Source organism: Ostrinia furnacalis, unplaced genomic scaffold, assembly GCF_004193835.3.
Source record: "Ostrinia furnacalis isolate ACB-3 unplaced genomic scaffold, ASM419383v2 OfSCF2392, whole genome shotgun sequence".
In the NCBI taxonomy this organism is placed as follows: Eukaryota; Metazoa; Arthropoda; class Insecta; order Lepidoptera; family Crambidae; genus Ostrinia; species Ostrinia furnacalis.
The window spans coordinates 67,483-88,542 of NW_021132631.1; the positions used below are offsets into that span (position 1 = coordinate 67,483).

The 21,060-nt window shown below is 38.0% G+C and overlaps 3 protein-coding genes across 3 annotated transcripts; 1 reads left to right on the forward strand and 2 right to left on the reverse strand.

The window, feature by feature from the left end:
• Positions 1-1,047: 1,047 nt before the first annotated feature.
• LOC114355343 (uncharacterized) lies at positions 1,048-4,036 on the forward strand. The gene is made up of 4 exons (XM_028308143.1): positions 1,048-1,242; positions 2,573-2,752; positions 3,342-3,459; positions 3,977-4,036. Exons 1-4 carry the CDS (start codon positions 1,060-1,062, stop codon positions 4,021-4,023), a joined length of 528 nt encoding a protein of 175 aa, XP_028163944.1. The 5' UTR covers positions 1,048-1,059; the 3' UTR covers positions 4,024-4,036.
• Positions 4,037-4,677: 641 nt separating this feature from the next.
• Positions 4,678-6,718, reverse strand: LOC114355349 (uncharacterized). Its single transcript, XM_028308148.1, has 4 exons — positions 6,630-6,718; positions 6,352-6,469; positions 5,254-5,422; positions 4,678-4,859 (listed from the first exon to the last, which is right to left on the reverse strand). Exons 1-4 carry the CDS (start codon positions 6,683-6,685, stop codon positions 4,678-4,680), a joined length of 525 nt encoding a protein of 174 aa, XP_028163949.1. The 5' UTR covers positions 6,686-6,718.
• Positions 6,719-7,074: 356 nt separating this feature from the next.
• On the reverse strand, positions 7,075-10,752 carry LOC114355344 (uncharacterized). Its single transcript, XM_028308144.1, has 5 exons — positions 10,399-10,752; positions 10,033-10,171; positions 9,016-9,135; positions 8,098-8,209; positions 7,075-7,191 (listed from the first exon to the last, which is right to left on the reverse strand). Exons 1-5 carry the CDS (start codon positions 10,684-10,686, stop codon positions 7,122-7,124), a joined length of 729 nt encoding a protein of 242 aa, XP_028163945.1. The 5' UTR covers positions 10,687-10,752; the 3' UTR covers positions 7,075-7,121.
• Between the last annotated feature and the right edge of the window lie 10,308 nt (positions 10,753-21,060).

The window sequence follows — 21,060 nt, forward strand, 5'->3', positions numbered from 1 at the left end:
TTATAGGAAATAAAGGAAATAAATGAGATTACATTAACAACGAGTTCATTAGGTGCTACCGATTCCTGATTATTCTGCGTGGTGAATATAGGTTAGAAACGATAAGTGATCTCACTCGATTATTTATAATCTATACAAGAATCAATTAATGATTCTGAAAGTATTTCATGAGCTCTATTAAACGGTCTCAATATAGGTTACAGAATAAACTGGATCTATCTAAAAATTCTAATTTTCCAGCTTCGATACATTTACACAGTATTACCTGTAGGTACATCTACTTTAAAGTTCATACGATTTGCCTTACTGCAGTTCTACCTTATAGGGACTAAGATGAAGATGATTAATTTTTACTGATTTAATTTAATTTTTACTTTGGCTCTCGTCCGGATCATATCGGATGTTGGCCAAGCCGTTAATTTAGTTTGCTATTTTAATGTTTGATAATGACTGGCCTATTTAACTATCTCTACGTCCGCCATCGACGGCGTCTCGGGGGCAAATGAGATTGCCGTGCTGGTGGCGCCGCGCGACGGAGAAAACTTAATTTCCACCTCCAATTAACGGAAATTAGAACGCGGAGCTCTTTCCACCGACACATAATTTTACATGATCAATTTTCATTAAGGTCATACTAGCTAGAGTTTACCTGTGTATACGGTTAAATTGTTTGAAAGATCTTGGGGAAAGTTGTTGCATTTGAGCCGTAGCATCAATATTTTTTGTTGATCTATACTTATAAGGACATCCTGTATTTATGTATATCCTTTCTCTTTATTGGCCCAGCAGCCAGACAAGTTTACAGCTTATATTTAACACGCCAAAAAGCAAGACCATAATTTTTAGTTCAGTTCAGTTCAATATTTTTATATCCAGCCGTTCTCGAGTTTTAATCAGACTTACGAACATCAATTCATTATATTGATAAAACCTACATGGGTATTTTTTATCTGGACGTCACTTGAAGTTTTAAACGTTTTGTATATATCTGTGCCATGACATCACGTGACATACTCTAGTCAATACTGTCATCGAGACACCATGAGCAGCCCGTTTTAAATGTTCACCATCAGTCCGTACGCGTTCCACCCGCTGCTGCAGCGATTCGTCGCGCTCTGGCGGTACGTGCAGGTGGTGTCCGACTGCCTGACCTTCCTGCTGTCGATGCTGTGCTGCCAGTGCTGGACCCTGATGCCTCTGTCCCCCACTACCAGTGAGAAGGCATCCGTCGAGTCTTTCCAAGTAAGCCTTCTTCTGCTTGTCAATTTTTTCAATTCATGTCGTCAGCCAAGCGTGGGGATTATGGCAAAACCCTCCACTATAGTGGAGGCTCATAAAATTCATAAATTCATAAAATTCATTTATTTTTGCAAATAGGCTTTAAAAAAGCGCTTTTACACGTCCCAATATTAACCCTACCACTGCTTCGGGACAATAAATGGGCCAGTGCTGAGAAGAAGCAGCGCAAGAAACTCAGTCACTATTGTCAGCCTCCTTTTCAAGGTTTTACAGTCTTTAAAATATACAAATTATAGTCATAAGTATTAATGCGAGCTAGGTAGTTAAACATTCCAAACATTTTTATCCTTTATATAATCATCAACTTTATAGTAGCCCTTTTTCATTAAGGTGCTTTTGATATGTGCTTTAAATTTATGAATGGGCAATTCTACAACAGTTTGTGGTAATTTATTGAAAAGTTTAATACATTTCCCCATAAATGAATTTCAAAGTAGTCCAGCAGTGGACAGTAAAGGGTTGTTGATTATGATGATGTTGAATTGTTGTCATCGTAACCATTCTTCGTTTAGTGCGCATCTCTATAATATCCAACCCTCCCATCAGGAGTAAGTAATCCATTAAAGTTACTAGTCATTTCAAAGAGCGACTTGTTTATTCAAAATTCAAATTAAAAAAAAAAATTATTTATCGATAAAAGTCTTAACAATGATGTTGTGAGTCTCATCCTTTTAAGTTTATAAAACTTGTGTTAGAATGTTCCAAACCCTGACAGACGCCAAAAATCTCTCAAACTCCATACAAAAACACGGTCATCGTCATAGTCAAGGTCAAAGCTTGGCGGTGAAAGCCTTTAGAAATAAGACTGTAGAAGTTAGAAAATAAGTAAACATTTAACAATTATTTTTTTCTCTTTTAAAGTGAGAAGTAGGCGAGTAGGTAAATACGTAAAATAAAGTAGGTATAAAATATCTCATTTGCTTTCCATTTAATATTGCCATTATATGGATAGACTTTATGAAGCACCTAGAAGTACTGCACTGCATTCATTTATTGGTCTATCTAGGGTGACAGCGGGTTTCATTGAGTTGATCTGAACACAGCAGTGGACGTCCTATGGCTGACATGATGATGATGATGATAATGATCTGAACACGATACGCCTCACTTAACATCTTTTGGAATGTATTTTTCTACATACTGCAGATACTAATTGAATTCTATTAAAGGATAATAAAAGGGGCAAGGTAAAAATATAATTTTATTCATCACACAATATCTCTGGCGATTGTACCCTTGATTGAGTTATCCTTTACCATCCATCCTACTTCAGATCCTCCCCGAGGCGAGGATAGAGCCAGGCAGGGCCAGCGGGGAGCCGTTCCGTGCCCAGCACCTGGTGATAGACTTCAGCCCTCAGCCCGGGGACACGGAGGAGACTGGCGCCAAGTGCCAGCAGTTTTGGGAAGCCGTCAACGCCCATCCTGACCTGGACGGCATGATGGTTCTGCCTGTTAGTGCGCTCACATTGTCAATTGGCCACGAGAGTAATTTCCACTGTCGCTGTTAGAGCCACAGCACACATGCTATCTTTTTCGATACGGTCTGAACGCATGAAGTCGCGAACTCGCGATGCTGCACCGATAATAAGCTGGTTTTCTATATCCAAATCCGTCCGTCAACTGTCAAATTTCAATATGTTTTTGGTCAAAATACCTACGATTTTCGAAGTTTTTACATTTCATATTGTTTATAAGACTATTTAACAATATTAAGGTGTAAACGCATCAAAAATTGTGGATATTTTATCGAAAACTGATTGTTTGACAGTTGAAATTCGATTTTGGACAAGGATTGAATGTGGGAAACGGGCGATAGTCGCAGAATCTCCAATCGGTGATGCTAAAAGTAGCATATCTGCTGTGCCTCTTAGACTCCTTTGGTGGCCAAGCAGTAGATCCTTATACAGGAGCAAAAGAGAACGAGAGGGTTTTCTTGGCATATTTGCAATCAATTCGATCAAATCTAACAATAAGTTAATTTAGGTCTGTACTACAAAACAACGCTCAGAACTGATAATATTTTCTACTTTAATATCCTAGGAGAACAAGACACAGGCCGTAATAAATAGTTCGGTGCCGGTCCACAAGCCGTCGTCTCCCAGTGCCCACCAACCCAATTTCCAAGCGCTGCACTCGATCAAGGATATGGGAGACACAGGTTAGTACGAGTATAATTACGGAGATGTAGTAGCCTTAGAACAGCTAAGAGAGCTCACTGACGAGCGACATTATGTCGGTCATCGACTGTTGGCGAGGGTTTTTCCTCAGCCTGCGACTCGCGCCTTTCGCTGTCATGAATTATGTTTACACTGACTATACCATAGTGACTGCCCGTCTTCGAGAGTTGCGATGCATCGGCGACATTCGTCCAATTTGAATAGGTATAGCTGTCGTCAGCGACTATGGCCGACTTAAGTCGCAAGCAGTCGCCAATATAATATATTGTCGCTCATTTGTGAGCTCTCTTTCTAGCAAACTATGCAGCATGCTGCGGTAAATATTCAGAAAAGCGATGATAGAGCAATCATAGTCTGCTGATAATCACCTGTGATGCAGTAGTGCATGACTATGCAAGTGACTTAGTTATATCCGAGTATGTCCATTTGTCTTCTACCATCCATTAAAATTATTTACCTAGGAAAAATATATTTTTTGCATAACTTTTTATTTTACAGGAGTGTTCAACGCCGCATTTGCAACAACCACATCAAAACACAATTAATCTTAAATTTTACAGGATCCTTTTATTTTTTGTTAAATTATTTATTTTTTTATTCTTTGTTGTTTTATTATTTTATTATTTACACTGTATTTCAAAGAATATTAAAACACTTGATAATGTATTCTTCTGTTTATTACTGTTTTGAATAAAAAAGATGCAGTTGCCCCTTTTAGAGCAAAAAGCAAATTAAAAATTATTCACTGCACTTAATATTTCTATGGTTTTTGCTGATGTCTATTATCACCGTGTATGCTTTTAGTGCGAGTTTACATTGAACATCGTCGCTAGCGAGTACGTCAAAAAATCTATAAAGATTTTAGTTCTTGAAAGTATCCTCTAGGAACCCTGTTTACAATCTGTAATCTGGGCGCTACTATCAATACTGAGTTATTATTAGTGCAAATTTTAGCCACGTAGAGCGCTTTCGCATTTAGGCGATTTAGCAGCGCAACAAACGCGCGACAGACGCGCTGCCGAAAATTTCATATTATGTGACAGCGGATGCATGCCTGCACATTATAAAAACGCTGCTGGCCGCGCTGCAGTCGCTCTACTAACGCCGTAATGTGAAAGCGCTCTTAACGTTTCAGAATTATTTGACTGTAGCGTGGACTTTTAGTGTAAACTCGCACTAAGAACACTAAACCACGCGCGCTAGTCGTACATGATGCGCATCTTCAAGCAGTCGGTGCGCACGCGCGCGTCGAATTCGCGCATGTCGTCGCGCCGGCGCGCCGCGCGCTCGGCGTCGCGCGGCACGTAGTCGCGTGCGCAACATCCGCAGCACGCGCCGCACTCGCAGAACGCGCAGCACGCCTTCACAGCGCCCCACGCGCCTGAAGGCAACATCAAAAATTAATTTATATAGTACTTAGTTCTTGGCCAGGATTTTCGCGCAAGCGCAGCGCGTTGTTGTAGCAAATATTAGGGCTATCCAGTAAGCCACAAAACTGGACTAAGCGGTATGGCGTTTATGAACACATTGTTTAAAATTCGAACGGATTGCTTTTTTACTGGACTCTACAAACGGGAACATATTAAATACGTATACCTACTGGTAAATAAGATCCTCCAAAAGACGGGATGTCTCCGTAGGAACCATTCTTACGTTTTAAATAATCTAACTTCATTCGTAAAGTATATTCTACCTATATTCGGTCTCAAAGGTTGATTCATTCTAACCAAGAAACTAATTAATTAATCCTAACTAGGACAATTTTATTTTCTTACCAATTTTCTTGGCCATCTCAGCGAACCTCAAGTACGGAGTGTGAGCCGCGTCGTCCACCGGCGCCTGGCAAACGCGGACCACGCGCGCCGCTCGCACCGCATTCCGCTCGTTCACTGTGACGCGCCGAGCGCGCCCGAACAGCGGGCACGGGCTGTTCGGGAATACTTTCTGCAAGAAGCGGATTTAGCAAACATTACATTACAGTACATTTTAAACTTCGTCATCATCATCCTCATCTTTATCTCTATACTCATCATCATCCCTATTCCCATCCTCATCCTCGTCCCTATTCCCATCCTCATCCTTATCCCGTATGCTGCGCGCACTGCATTCCGCTCGTTTACCGTCACGCGCCGAGCGCGCCCGAACAGCGGGCACGGGCTGTTCGGGAACACTTTCTAAACATAGCAAATTCATCAAACAGTTTAACCTTCGTGATCGGAAAAATTTCATCCTCATCCTCATCTTATTGGTCCCTATTCCCATTCTCATCCTTATCCCCGTGTGCTGAGCGCACCGCGTGCCACTCGTTCACAGTCACGCGCCGCACGCGCACGTACAGCGGTATGTTCTTCAGTTTCAAAATTTCATAATCTCATCCTCATTCACATCCTCTTCTTTGTCCATGCCCTTCATTATCCTTATTCTCATTATTATCGTCAATCAATCAGCCTTAACCTTATCCTTATCCCTATTTCCATTCACATCCTTCGTCCTTATCCTCGTTTTCATACTCACTCTCAACTTCAAATCTTATCCTCATTCACTAAAAACTCGAGAAAAACTGTATAATTATTTTTCGGTTCGTGTTCATGCAGTGGAGACTAAAATGTCCTAAAGGCCTAGGATGTGCGCCGCGTTCAGCTTTATCGTGCCATTCGATTTTACGCCATAAGCCCCAAACATTGTCGTCTAAAATCGTCGATTAGATTTTAGCACCCTAGCTGATTTAATTTTCTCTCGGGACAAACTTGACCTAAACTGGTTGGGTTATTATTGATGGTTAAGCTGTAAATCCTGGCTACACAGGAGTTGCAGCGGTGGCAACGAGAGATGGGGGTAGTCCCGTAGCCCAGCTAACGATGACAAGCATTCACCGTGGGGCATCGCCTGAAGCACTCTGGTAAAGGTTTCCGCTCAAGCAACAGCTCTGCTGACGTGTTCTGGACCTTGCCTCGCCATTCGCGACGACGACTCTTGCATATTGGACGACAACTAGAAATTTCACGTTTAGCTGAATATTTTCTGCTTAATTCTGACTCTGAACATAAGTCACTGTTACCAATATAAATATTTATCTAAGTATAGATTTAAATAAATATTTTTAAAGAATTTCCTAAATTAAATTTCATAGAAGAAAGAATTTGGATTTTACTTGCATAGATCTGCTGTTTCTTTAGGGTCTCTCCTCAAATCTGGTAATTGTATCATCTTAAATGGTGATAGTAGATTAACACTAATATAAATTCATTGTTGATTTCGTTGTACCTAATTTGTAATTTTGAAATGTCTTTGACGAAATGTTTTGATTGATTTGACAAAGGCAAAAAAACGTTTTATACCCTCTATGATAAAACCTTGTTACACACTGCCTATTATTATTGTAATAACGTTTTAAATTAAATACGTTATCGTCATCAAAACGTGTTTTCGATTCTTTTCGACTGTATCTGTACCAAAACATTTTTCGGGCGACTACTCTTACCACAATTGCCTCACTTAGTAAAAGAGATATTTAAAACAAATCGAAAACTTTAATTACAAACAAATACTAATTAACAAATAGAACAGGTTAACAACAACAAGGATAAACGTATGAATTAAGCAACTATGAAATAAAGAGCTAAAAAGATGTCCCAGCAGTGGGCTAGGTGGTGACTTTGCGTTGCATGACGCAGCGACTCAGCGCAGGGGGGTGTCCCGGGGGCTCCATAGACCTGTGGGGTTACAAATATTATGTATTATGTTAGCACCTAGATATAATACAAATTAGGACTCATTCCCAATTTCCCAAGGCCATCCACTTTTGCGGGATTCAGTAATGCAGGATCCCGAAAAACTGTACGGTTCCTGCAAAAAACGGAATGTCTCCGTGGGAACAAGCCATTATGGTATATTTATTTATGGCATTACAAAATTAGGGTACCGTTGGCACCATTTGAGAATGAAACTAAGAGCTCTTACGCACTAGCGGTACCGCGGGGGCGGCTAACCGCGCGCTAGTGCGTAAGAGCGCTAAAATCAGTTGCCAAAAAAATTCAGTAGTTTTTGCAAAAACAAATATAAATAGAGACAGAAATCTATACTTATAATAAATCTGTAGAGAGGTCAATTCTGTACATGAAATATATTTTCAAAATAACTATCAGGGGGTGATTAGTGATCGATACTGATGCCAAAAATGCAATTAGTAAAATTTTTGTCTGTCTGTCTGTCTGTCTGTCTGTCCGTCTGTATGTTCCTTATAGAAACAAAAACTACTCGACGGATTTTAACGAAACTTGGTACAATTATTCTTCATACTCCTGGGCAGGTTATAGTATACTTAGGAATTCCCACGGGAACAGGAATTAGCGGGAAAATCCTTTTGTATGAAAAATCTAAACCGCTTAAGTTAGATGCTTGAAATTTGGCATGCAGGTACCTTAGTAAACTTAAAGCTTAGTTACAACAGGATATTGCAAAATTCCCACGGGAACGGGAGTTAGCGGGAAAAAACATTTGTATGAAAAAATCTAAACCGCGTAAGATAGATGAAGGGGGTAAAACGGGATCCACGCGTACGAAGTCGCGGGCGGCCGCTAGTTGAACATAAAATGTAACACTTCGACCCGTAAACTAACTTGGGGTGCTTCTTGTCCCACTCGCTCATCTTGGAGCACATGAGCAGTACCTCGGGGCTCGCGGCGGGCGCCTGGCTCGGGCAGCATCTGCAGTCCCCGCTGCACTTGCACACTGCAAGGTAAGGTCGTAAGGTTAAACGACACATTTAACCGCCTCTGTGATATATTTATTTATTAAATTTAAACTTTTAGCACATAGGGACCGGGGCTGAAAGTGCCGGAGGTAAATTGTTCCGATGCAAAATATCTCGACAACAGAAAGAATTAGATATGTGATCGTATTATTTCGTATAATGCCTAACAGTTGGCCACATGCGACATAATACGATCACATATCTATGTAATTATTTCTGTTGTCGAGATATTTTGCATCGGAACAATTTACCCCCGGCACTTTCAGCCCCGGTCTCCCCTACATACATACAAATGCACTGTGGCGGACTTAATGCTGGATGGCATTCTCTGCCAGCAACCACGGGTCATGCAGAAAGAGTAAATCGGTGCAAAAAACGCAGTGATCTAGTTACGAAACCAGTTCCACTTGCGGCAAGTCCCCGATCACATCCCCAAGCAGGCTCTGGATTGGAACCCCCAAGGAAAACTATAATGATAACACTATAGCAAACAAGGCAAAGAAAATCGGCAAGACTTGGAGCGGGATCAAATGCGAAGCTCAAGACCGAACGCGATGGAGGACTGTTGTGGACGCCCTCTGCCCCATCTAGGGGATATAAGACCTTAAGTAAATCAGTGGTCTAGTGGTAAGCCCACCTTCTTCAAACCCCAGAGGTTCCGGGTGCGATTCCCAGTGGGCGCAAAATTTTCTGCTCAGTTCGGTTAGTGGTAGGTACACTATTAGTAGTGTGACTGAATGATAGGTTAACTAACTTTTAGTTTAGTATAATTAAATCAGCTTACTTTCTTTCTTATGGGCAGTAGGCTTGAACCGCGCGCTGGCTTCGTTCTCGCGGTACTCCCGGGAGCCGAGCGAGCACATGGACTGCGGCAGCTTGGCTTCAAACGTCCGGTCTATGAGCCCTGCCAAAGTGACATCCTACTTAATATTATAAATGCGAAAGTTTGGATGTCTGGATGTTTGTTACTCTGTCACGCAAAATGGATTTTGATAAAACTTTACAGTAGGTATTATTGTTTCTTTAAGGAGATTAATATACTCACAGTAGCTTCACGGTACATTTATGAAAACCTTTTATATGTTCGCAAAAATATATAGAAATTGCAATTTACTAGAAAGAGTGATTTACACAAGTTCAATACAAGAAACAAAAATAAACTTGCCGTTCTAAATTTCAGACTGCATAAGATTGGTAATTCATTTATGGGGAAATGTATTAAACTTTTCAATAAATTACCACAAACTGTTGTAGAATTGCCCATTCATAAATTTAAAGCACATATCAAAAGCACCTTAATGAAAAAGGGCTACTATAAAATTGATGATTATATAAAAGATAAAAATGTTTGGAATGTTTAACTACCTAGCTCGCATCAATACTTATGACAATATTTTAAAGACTGTAAACCCTTAAAAAGGAGGCTGACAATAGTGACTGAGTTTCTTGCGCTGCTTCTTCTCAGCACTGGCCCATTTATTGTCCCGAAGCAGTGGTAGGGTTAATATTGGGACGTGTAAAAGTGCCTTTTAAAAGCCTATTTGCAAAAATAAATGAGTTTTTATTCGTTTTTATAACCCAGAATAACATATTATAGGCTATAATTTACGACGATCTGTGACGAACTAAATAACACGCGGGTGAAGCCGCGGTAAAAAGCTAGTTAGTTTATAAAACAGTGTTCACATCACCTGCAGCAAATAGAGAATACAATAACACCTTAGATAAATAGAGAGATGCCAATCCATACAGATTTTTCCAAACAAAACCAGAAGTCTTGCTACAACGTTAAGATTTTAACCTTTTTCTTCCACAAACTCCAACATAGATACTGCTGTCTTTTCTTTCCCTAAAAATGACGCACGCTCCTCCATCAGCCCGGTGCATTCCTTTCTCAACGACGGCTCACTGTTTAGTGCTAAGTCGTAAAGATTCTTCTCCTGAAACAAATTCAGTTTAAGTTCTTAGCAATTTGTTAAAAATAATAATAAACAATGTACCTACCTAGGTACTAATTAAAATGTGTGCGTTTTTTTTTCTTTCTTCAATTAATAAGTAATCATGACAGTCCAGTTTTTAAAAGCGACAATATTTTAGCCTCAATTTGGAGTCTATTAAAAGAAATCTGACCAATCTTTCTATCATATAGATAAGTGACGATACAAACCGGCATGACCATCAAACTATGTAAATCCGTTCTACTATTCAGGAAGTCCCAGAAGGCACAGCACTTTCTTTGAACGAAATCGTTATCTATCTCTTCTATAGGCGTAAAGTCTAACATCAAATGTTGAGGAGACAAGGGTTCCCCGCAAGCTGAGTCCCCGAAGATGCTGAAAGACTCGTGAGACCCTGGCGGGTTGCTGGTGGTCTCGAAAGAAGAACTGGAATTCGGATAGATTTCTGATGTAGAAACAACATCGTGGTGAGAAGTTCTATCATTGGTAGGAGCCATCCTAAAATAAAAGCTAAATTGTAGTAGCTAGGAATAATATTAAACACGAACAATACAAAGCTCATAAAGTAGACAAAATCAAACTGACAATACCAGACAATACAACGTTGACAGACATAATTGAGACAAATTGGAAAAAAAGCAAAAGAATTTAAAGTTTTTAATCAGAAGTTACATGATAGAAGGTAGTATTTCAGAAGTACTTTATTATAAGACGTATTTGTAACACATATGTATGAATAATTATAAAACTCATGTATAAAGCGAATTAAATGAGAAATACCTATTACTTCATTTGTGTTCATTGATTTTTTGTAGAACTCAGAGGTTGACAAACACGTGACATGTCAGTAATCATTGACCTTCATTGACGCAGAAATTAGATGAAACAACAAGTGGGTATTTAAAGATTTACTCAATTTAAACTTATTTTAAAGGAATACAAAGATTAAAGGAATATAATTTTGTATTACAAATAATGTCTGCGTCTAAACTATTGTTGCCCTTATCAATAATAGACGAAGGGGAAGAAGACATTCCTGAAAAAGAAGAAGATATTGATTTAGAAGATCGGTATGTGAGAAAAGTATGTATTCACGGTATTTGTGAAGAAAAATCTGTTACTGCAATTGATTCAGAAATATTTGGAGAAGCGGTTGAAGAAGAATACATTAATTTGGAAGAAATAAATAAGGATGATGATTTGGACGAAACGTTTGCTGCAAGTGACTTCACAGATGCTGATTGTGGAGAACCGATGCAAAGCCAATTCCTGAGGCTCGATTTCACGCCGATTGAAGGCGTCGATGACAATCCTCATATACTTAAGAAATGCAGTGATTTCTGGCAGTTTATCTACAGTCAAACTAAATTACAAGGACTGATGGTCATGCCTGTAAGTTTTGTTTGTAAATGCACTAGCACTAAAGTCCCTCATCATCATCATCCAAACACCTGTGCCACTTATTCCAGAAGTTTATAAAATCTTCAAATTGGCACTCGGGTCAACACCATATTTTTGAGGAGAGATAAAGGAAAAATGCATTACAATTTAGTCAAATATTTGGACATGAATGCTCATGACAGCTTGATGTTTTTCAGGAGAAAGGTTACGAAGAAGTCATCGCGGCGTCAAGTAGCGAAACAAGTCTAGAGAAGTGTCAAAATGTCCCGACTCCCGCACTGGAGTGGCTAGAGACAGGAGGTTATTTTATTTTATTATACTCGCAACTCTCCTTCTTCTTCTTTTAATAGAGCATAGTATTTCAATAGCATTTGAACACTTTTGTATGGTTTTATGGTAGACGTCATATGGCTGAAATTAATGATGATGATGATAATGAATAATTTCTAAACTTTGATGGTTTCTTACAGTCGGTCAAAAAATGGCGTTTGCTGCCAAACACGAGTCGAAGTATTGCGACCACCACAACGGGGACTACATGGAGGAAACATCATCACCGAAGATCAAAGCAGCTCAAAAACAGAAAAGTGCAGAAAAAGGTGCAATTTCTTGCCACATTCCACTTGATATCAGAGCTCAGGGTATAAGAACGATGTAAAGTAAAATGAACTCTACTTAACGACATCATTTTGTTGAGTATTTCATGCGAGTCGCATTCTGTGGCGCTCGCCAGTCGTTCCCATATACCTACTATTGTAAATTCCACAAAATACAACGTGTCCCTACAAGTTCAAAAACTACTTTTCACCAAACTTTTGATTTCACGAAAATCAGTACCTGAAAAAAGCTACATAACTAATTTTGCGAAGAAACAACTACATAGAAAACTTTATTATAAAACCTTATTACTAAAAAAAAGTGTTCTCTAAACTTAGTTATATTTCTAAATAACTAAATCATTCAATAAAACACTATAATAATAGTTACACTAAGCAGCTGTCCCAGGAGTAAATGCACTCACTTATACAGAAATAATAGGTGTGAATCATTTACACTCTTTCAGAAGACGCGAACCTTTTTGCGAGCTTTAAATATTCATCTTACAACTTCGCTGAAACTTGGCTACACAGATAATTGGCAAGTTTTCTAAAAGCCAGATACATAATGCAAAATTACTAGCTCCTTTCAAAGAAACACATATTTGAGAGTGTTAAAGTTAAGCTGAACCTTGAATTTTGTGCTCTGTGTATTGGTAGGTAAGGTTGCAATTTGTTGGGAGCGTTAGGAACATGTGCTGTTCCGTGAACTTGAATAGTATGCGCAGGTTAATGGTGTTTGAAATATGCAGGTCTCATCTGGAAGCAAACTGTGACTCCAGAGTCACGGATGTTCGCGGGAATGGATATGAAGACTCGTTTTAATAAAAATTATAGACTTAGGACATAGAGTTGCTGAAAATGATAGACTTCAGCATTCTACACAAAATTTGAATAAACAACTCTTTTTTTTATTTGTACAGTTAGCCTCAAATAATTCGTGACCTCCAAATAAGTTATTAACACATTACAACACAAACAGACGTGTTGCGAACTTTTTGGCTGCTGTGAGTGTCGCTATTGAACGCTGACTGTACTATATCCGCAACAAAAGCACGTAGCGAAGCCTTCATGACTCCGAAGTACGACCACGAGGCCCATGAAGGTTGTATTCGCACGACGCTGTGACACATTTTTTATTCTGAAGAGCTTGTCATCATCATCATTTCAGCCATAGGACGGACGTCCACTGCTGAACATAGGCCTCCTCCAATGCTTTCCATGTTGATCGTTTGGTAGCGGCCTGCGTCAAGACTCTCAAGAGCTGGTAAACTTTGTAGCATTTGTCGTGTCCATTCAAATGCATTTTTCTTAGTGCTCCGGCTCACTCGGAGCCTCGCCGACTGAATATCAATCGGCTGAACCTCAATTACTGCGATCCGCGTGTGCTGCCGGCTGTTTGCCAGACAATGGGATGGACTTTGATTGGGATATTTGTAATCGAGAGCCTTCTAATGGTACCTAGTTGAGGGTTGCTGTTGTTCTTTGCTGGTTTATTCTGAAAGAAATTATTTTGCACTCTCGGCAAAAGCTTATAATTTCTATAAAAAATATTCCAGATAGATTTTACAGGTTATGCATTGCACCTTCATGATAATCTCAAGTAAGATTTAATAAAATAAAAAAAAAATAAAAAATATTTATTCAGTTTAGACCACAAGTGGCACTTATGTACGTCAATAGGTTAATAATATTGGTTTATACTCAAACACTGGACTATTTTGCCGTCACATAATTCTTGCAGATTGCATCTACATAGGATAATTTGATTATGCACTTGACACTAGTAGACTTGTAACAGAGATTCTATACAATTATGAGACTTTGGCGTCATTGCAGGCTCTATGTTTGGTTAATTTTTGACTGTAGCTTGGTTAACAGGTTTCTTTTTACGAAAAACGTTTACGCCCGTATTCACAAACATTACTACGAGGTCTCACAGTGCGCGAGGACGCATAGGGTGACATACGAACCAATCACAGAGCTCTATTGAAAGCTGTGCGTTCAATTTGCTGCTTCACTTAAACAAGCATCGTTTGTGAATACGAGTGTTAGGTAGCGATCATACACAATACCGCAGTCAATCAACCATTTGACCGCAGAACGTGTTGATTGAAAATTCCAGAAGCCACGTCCACCGCAATTCAATTCTAATAACACTTCATAATCGGATGTTTTGTGAAAACTATTTTAGGGCAGAATAATTATTATTGACGGGATTGCTATGCCATGTACCTACCTTAATTTCTGCTAGTGACCATGAAAGTTTAAAACAATAATATATTTTGGGGCAGGTTGGTGTTTTCGGGTGGTTGCTTGCTTTACTTGCTGCCTTGTTTACGTCTACGCTTTCGTTAACGTTAAAATGATAAATAGTTAAATAAGAGTAACTGATTGGTATCTAACGTACATAGGTAATGTTTGTTTTTTGTTACAAATCTACCCGTAAGTAGATATAAAGCTTTATCAAAATTCATGTCATATAAATCGTAGAAAAATGCCTACCTACCTATATAAAATGAGATCTAAAAAATCAAAATCAAAAGTATTTATTCAGTTTAGACCACAAGTGGCACTTATGAACGTCAAAATTATTATAGAAAATAATAAAAAAGAAAAGTTAGCCCTTATGGGGCATCTTGTTTGAGATCTTATACTGTATCGTATAAAACTATAACATTAAAATTATTCGTCATCAAAAAATATCTTGTCATGCCGATAATGTACGCAGTCCCTTACCCTTTTAAGTTTTAACGTAAATTAGCGTATCTATTTCCCCAAAGGAACTACCTTTACTGTACTCGTATTCAGACCAACTAGATTAATTTCAATGGCTGACCATATTATTATTAGTGTGTGTAATCCAAAAAAATCAATAAGTCACAAACGAGTATCGTTCCAGGAATCAAATAAAGTAATCCGTAATGTGGAACATTATGCAAGTGGTGGAAAATCACACGATTCGAAAAATAACAATGTATTTTCTGTGGAAGAAGATCCAATTTTCAAAAACATCACACACAAAAGGGTGGATACAAAAATCCAAAGCAATGTACTTAATAAACTTCAATCTGAAGTGAAATCACATTTTAACACGATTAGACTTGACTTCTCTCCGACCAATGAAGATTATGAGGATTTTGATAAATGTATAACCATTTTGAAACAACTGTCAAATGAGTTTAATGTGAATGAAGATTTAAAAAAAGTGTTACCGATAGAGACTGCTCTTTCAACTCTAGGAGATCCAAAGGATAAAGAAATAAGTGAACTTATAGATGCAAAAGCCAATATCAATACTGAATGCCAAAATACTAAAACAAACATTGATAAGACATCTGACAAAAATAATGTCTATGTAGAATTACCAAGTAAGGGACATAACACAGCTACACTACCAAAACCTTGTTACTGTAGTAAGCATTAACATACTCCATAATTATCCCAATTTTATTAAAATACTTCTGAATTTTCGTTTCAACTTTCCCCTGGACAAACTTGACCTTCACTGCTTGGGTTTTTATTGGCAGTCAAGCTGTGGATCCTGGCTACACAGGTGTTGCAGCGCTGAAAACCAGAGGTGGGAATAGTCCCGCTCAGAATTTTCGTACTGCTGGGATAACAAACTTTTAAGCAAGACTTTATGACTCGCTATCAGGACTTGGTCGCCGGCCAACTTTTGTGCCTGAATCTGGGTGTACACGTCATAATCTTTACTACCTACATACTAAACATAGTTAAATTAATATTAAAGAATTCCTATTGGTTTCAGGGACCCATCAGTTGAGTACGTCCAGTCAGTTTGACCCTGTCGTCGGGAGCAAAGTGTTTTCGTCTCTGAACGCCTTGGAACTGTGCACACAGCTCGAAGAATGGGACCGCCAGCATCCAAAGTGAGTATACACGATCCTTATCTTAGTTTTTGCCTTCTGAAGCTGCACATTCTAGACCAACTGGCCATGATAAAAAAAATATCGAGGCATTTTATCGATTTTGCACGATAAGCCCATAGATTTTTCCGTCAAAAAACAATAATAAATTTTCGTCATGGGCGGTCGGTAGGCAATCTAGAAAGTATCGTAAAATTCCTCTTATGATATAAAATTGACGTATAAAAAAGGAACCCTTTTCCATCTCATTCGATTAAATTATTAATCGAAAAATTCTTAGTAGTCTAGATTAAGATTTTATTAGTCTACAGCGTCTCACTGACTCAATCCAACAGCACGATTAATTCTAATTTTAAGCGTAGTTTCGTAATAAGCAATAATATTATTATAGTACAACAATAAATTATTTTAAATATAATTTTAGATCAATGGATCCCCCCGGACGAGTGCCAAACCTAACTCATGCGATACTACAGCGAAAAAGACAAGAACGTTGAGATTTAAAATTCAATAAGTATCTTTAGATTTTGATTTAGAGTAGGTACCTACTTTATTAGTCGTAATTTTATAACAAAACTTTGTTTAATTTTCTGATCAAGAGTTGACTTACGTTACTTAGTTTAGTAAACCTAAGCTTTGTTTAATTGCTTATTGATTAAAATTTAGTCAAATATAATTTAAGATAATGAAATGGATTACGTTTGATTTAAAATAAACTTCTTTAGAGCTCATTCTTACATCCGAATGTAGTTTACTAATTTTAACATCTTTTCACACTGCTGTGCTGAGCCTAGATCACCAGTTTACAAAAAAAAAGTTTTTCTTTTACCCAAAGATAATTCATATTGGGTGTGTTTTCTACCAGCCCCCTTATTACAAAAATATATGTCTCAAATTTTTATCACGTCTAGTTTTTGAGATATCCACATTAACCTAAGTAAGCTGTCTTGTGAGCCGTGTCGGTGTTTCTACTTTGTTTTAATTGCGTTTAAGTATTATTTTAACATTTTCACTTGTTTTAAAATGACACCAAGGCAGTGTAAATTAAGCCCAAATAAGTTTTGCTAAGTTAGTGGTCAAATTATATTGTCAAAAAATAAGAGACCAATCACTGAGGCCGTAAAACGGGCCTATTTCTATTACTTTCAAATCTCGTTAACAAACCTGATAAAAAATGGGTTCCTGCTGTAGTGTGCGAAAATTTGAGAAGTATATTATTGCACTAGGCTGCAGGAAAAAGAAAACATATACGATTAGGCACCCCAGTGTTATAGAGAGAACCAACAAATCACTCTAATGACTGTTACTTCTGCCTCACTGAAACTGCAGGTTTTAACAAAAAAAACCAAGAACATACAATATCCTGATGTTGCATCAGTCACAAAACCTGTGCTACAATCTGAAGGAGTTCTTTATCCGTCATTATCCAGCAATTCCAGTAAGGGAATGATGCTTGGTATTAATTTAAAGCAGCAGTGAAAAGTTTCCTGGGAAACTATAAAATCTGAGAATTAAGCAGAAATTGTTTCCAAATTATTGAGGAATTACCAAAGAATGGGTGTGAATAAGTCGTTAAAAATTCATTTTTTACATTCTCACCTGGATTTTTTTCCTGAGAACCTGGGAAGCGTGAGTGTTGAGCATGGCGAAAGTTTTCACCAGGATTTGAAGGTTTTTGAGGAAAGATACCAAGGAATTTGGGATAAAAATATGTTAGTGGATTGCTGTTGGTCTATAATAAGGTAAACTGATACTAATCAGTATAAAAGAAGGAGTAACACGACTTATTTTTGATTGTTTTTAGGGACAAATGTACAAAAATGATAAAAATTAAAATAATCAATATTTACAAAATTTGACGTCCTAAATTTTTTCTAAGTTCAGTTTTTAAGTAAGGGTTAATAACTCTACCGATACATATCAGTTTCATCTCTGGGTAAAAAACCTTGTAAACTAGTGTTAACAAATTAGAACTTGAACAGAACACGGAGCAGTTTAGATAAAGGATTGTTTCAAAATTCGTTCTCATTCAGAGACCCAAACAACTTTTTGTATGCGACCAACATCTTTATTCCCATTTTCTCTTCTCCTTAGGTTCACACTTAGAAATAATAATTGTAACAAGTGATTGGTTAATATTGAGCACCAGTGTTTTTTCATGCTGTTTATTTATTATTCCGGCACCTAAGTAATTAGCGACACACTTTAAAAGTATAGTCATAGTACAAGAGAACAGTAAATCAACTTTATAAATGTGCCTTGATACCTCATAAAGCAGTCACATTATACAACCAACACCGTTATCCACAGTCCTCTTGTGGATAACGGTGTTGGTTGTATAATTACTTAAATGTTTACATAAGGTTTTAATTGTAATTCTTATTGTACAACTGTTTGTTTTCCTTAATAAAATTAATTAAATAAAATAAAGCAGGGAGGCGCTGGATGCAGGCCGCTACCACAGAAAACATAAACATACTCGTCCGCTACCAACCGAGCTATATGGAAATCATTTGATTGGGAGAGGCTGTGGCTGAATCATTGGTAATAAATATGACGTCTTACGTACACCTACAAGTTTCCATACCGTTTACGGAATATAACTTGACAAATCATAAAAGTAATACCAGTAATACCAGTAATACCAGTAAGTAATACTTAAAACCTTCGAAACTGCTTCTCATGAGTCAGTAGGACTCATGAGAAGCAGTTTCGAAGGTTTTAAGTACCAGACTAACCAGACTAAATAGTCAGTTAAGTTTGTCTTTTTTCCTTTTTACTTCAATAAAACCCCGTAAATGGACTACTAAGGTTAGTGTACTGTGTGTGGTGGAAGCCATTCGTTGCTTCGTTAGCTAATTGCTCGCAAATTTAATTTGAGCCTGTCTGATGCATTATGGTAGGGCGCACTTAGACATGTTGGGTTGCTACCGTAAATTGTTTCAGTTTCTTGCCGAAATAAAATGTGTCCAGGAAAGGAGAATTTTTGTGATGTCATTTATGAGGACAACAAAAAAACTTCAGTGGTACAGCTATTTTTTTTCTTTTGGACAATTTCATACAGCGCCATCTAGCCCCAAAGTATTATTTAAAGATGTAACTAAAGGAAGCTCGTCAGATTATAAGTTACTAGCTGTGCCCGCGACATCTTACAACCTATATTTGGGACGTGTATAAGCGCCCTAGAGAGCTAAGTACTGAATAAATGATTAGATTTCATGAAATCGCATGAAAATCAATTTAATTTTTCTCCCGGTTTCGCAACATTCATCGATGGTCGTACCGTAGCCAAGCCTTTCTTGATAAATGGAAATGTAATCCACTGCAAACAAACTGTTATAATGACCATTGATTTTCTGCCACTCCACTCAAATGAAAATACAAAGCAAATAGAAGCCTGTTACTCTTAGGCCCAGAACAGACGGTGAAACGCAACTGCAACGAACCTGCAACTTTCTGATGATTCTTATGAATGAAACTGAAACTGAAAGTTTCAAACTGGTCGCGTCATGTGTCTCTCAACGGACGCTATGGCAGAAACTTAGAAGCAACTCAAAAGTAACTAGCAGTTGCAGTTTCGTTGCAGTTGCGTTTCACCGTCTGTTCTGGGCCTTAATGTCCAAAAAATTATGAATAAACTATACGATGGCACTGGTACTGATGACCTTTAACGTAATTACGAGTATACTCGTATAATGTTCTCGTATGATTTACACATGGCGCTCGGATTATAACAAACAGATGGCATACATTGTTGGGGCTTGTATGCTAATTTGTTCGGCTGGAATCATAATTTTAAATTAGTTTTGTGTGATGTTTTAACTAGATTCAACTGTTTACCTGAGGGAGATAGTAGTTCCTTAATAAGAGTCAAAGTTACGTTGGGATGGGTTTAAAGAACAAACATGGCCATAGCTGCAGATTTAAAAACTTTGGACGAAAGCTACAGACTATTGGCACTTTTACAGAAAATTTCAGATGAATCTGTAATTGCAAAGTGACTAATAAGGCTTTCTTCAAGTTAGTATGTAGCCCGCTATGGAAACTGTAAGTGAACTTGCTAGTCTGAACACGCAGAGTTTGAGAGATCCGCACACGTGCTGAAATCCGCATTATAGGAAAAAGGCACTTAAAGTACTACTTTAAATGATCTTATCTACGGTCCTTCATAACGCAAAAACGCACATTACTTTGCATATATAGCCCCTAAAGCACCCAGATCTGAACTCGATTGATGTCCCCGAAAAGAAATAACTTGTAAGAGCAAGGGTTTAAGATATCATCGCCGTAAACGCCGACCCTCAATGTTTATGGGCGGCCATCTTGGGAATATCTAAGCCACATGTAACGAATGGACCCTGAGGTAAATTCAATTTATTCTTTGAAAACTGTTTATTGCATTGCTAAGTTACTAACACTGTTGGTGGACTTAACAACGAGTAATCATCATTATTTCAGCCACAGGATATCCACTGCTGAACATAGGCCTTCCCCATGACTTCCACATCGCACGGTTGGTAGCGGCCTGCATTCAGCGCCTTCCTGCGACCTAAAATCTCCTAATCCTAAACTCCTAATCTATGCAATCAGAGATACAGTAATCGTAGATAATTTGTTATGACTGTCTCAAAGAAAAACATATCATCAAAGATCTTTTCTTCCAAAGAAAATCGCAATTTTAACGTAATATGAATATCTACCGTGCAGCTGCCTCCGGGTGGGAATCAAAATATTATTCCCACATCGCTACGCTATAACGTTTAAGCTATTTATTTTCATTTGGCTCGAATATGTGAACCCTTTTACAGCTTCAAGTTATAAGCTGAGAAAAATCCTCTTCTGTGGATTGGGAACAGATACCTACTACCGAATATGGAAGCATTTTGAACTGTCTCTATTTTAGATTTAAAAATATGCAAACTTGTTTTATATTATGTTACACTGACACTGCTACAATTAAATATTTATTTCCATTAACATTACA

Excerpts from the sequence above, each read along its gene's own strand:
- LOC114355343 (XM_028308143.1), top strand. The coding sequence starts at position 1,060 with ATGTTCACCATCAGTCCGTACGCGTTCCACCCGCTGCTGCAGCGATTC. Across the intron at positions 1,243-2,572 it reads CATCCGTCGAGTCTTTCCAA|ATCCTCCCCGAGGCGAGGAT; the intron begins GTAAGCCTTCTT and ends ATCCTACTTCAG. Across the intron at positions 3,460-3,976 it reads CAAGGATATGGGAGACACAG|GAGTGTTCAACGCCGCATTT; the intron begins GTTAGTACGAGT and ends TTTATTTTACAG.
- LOC114355349 (XM_028308148.1), bottom strand. The coding sequence starts at position 6,685 with ATGATACAATTACCAGATTTGAGGAGAGACCCTAAAGAAACAGCAGAT. Across the intron at positions 5,423-6,351 it reads GCTTCAGGCGATGCCCCACG|AAAGTATTCCCGAACAGCCC; the intron begins GTGAATGCTTGT and ends CGCTTCTTGCAG. Across the intron at positions 4,860-5,253 it reads TGAGATGGCCAAGAAAATTG|GCGCGTGGGGCGCTGTGAAG; the intron begins GTAAGAAAATAA and ends TGTTGCCTTCAG.
- LOC114355344 (XM_028308144.1), bottom strand. The coding sequence starts at position 10,686 with ATGGCTCCTACCAATGATAGAACTTCTCACCACGATGTTGTTTCTACA. Across the intron at positions 10,172-10,398 it reads ATAGTTTGATGGTCATGCCG|GAGAAGAATCTTTACGACTT; the intron begins GTTTGTATCGTC and ends AATTTGTTTCAG. Across the intron at positions 9,136-10,032 it reads GGAGTTTGTGGAAGAAAAAG|GGCTCATAGACCGGACGTTT; the intron begins GTTAAAATCTTA and ends TCACTTTGGCAG.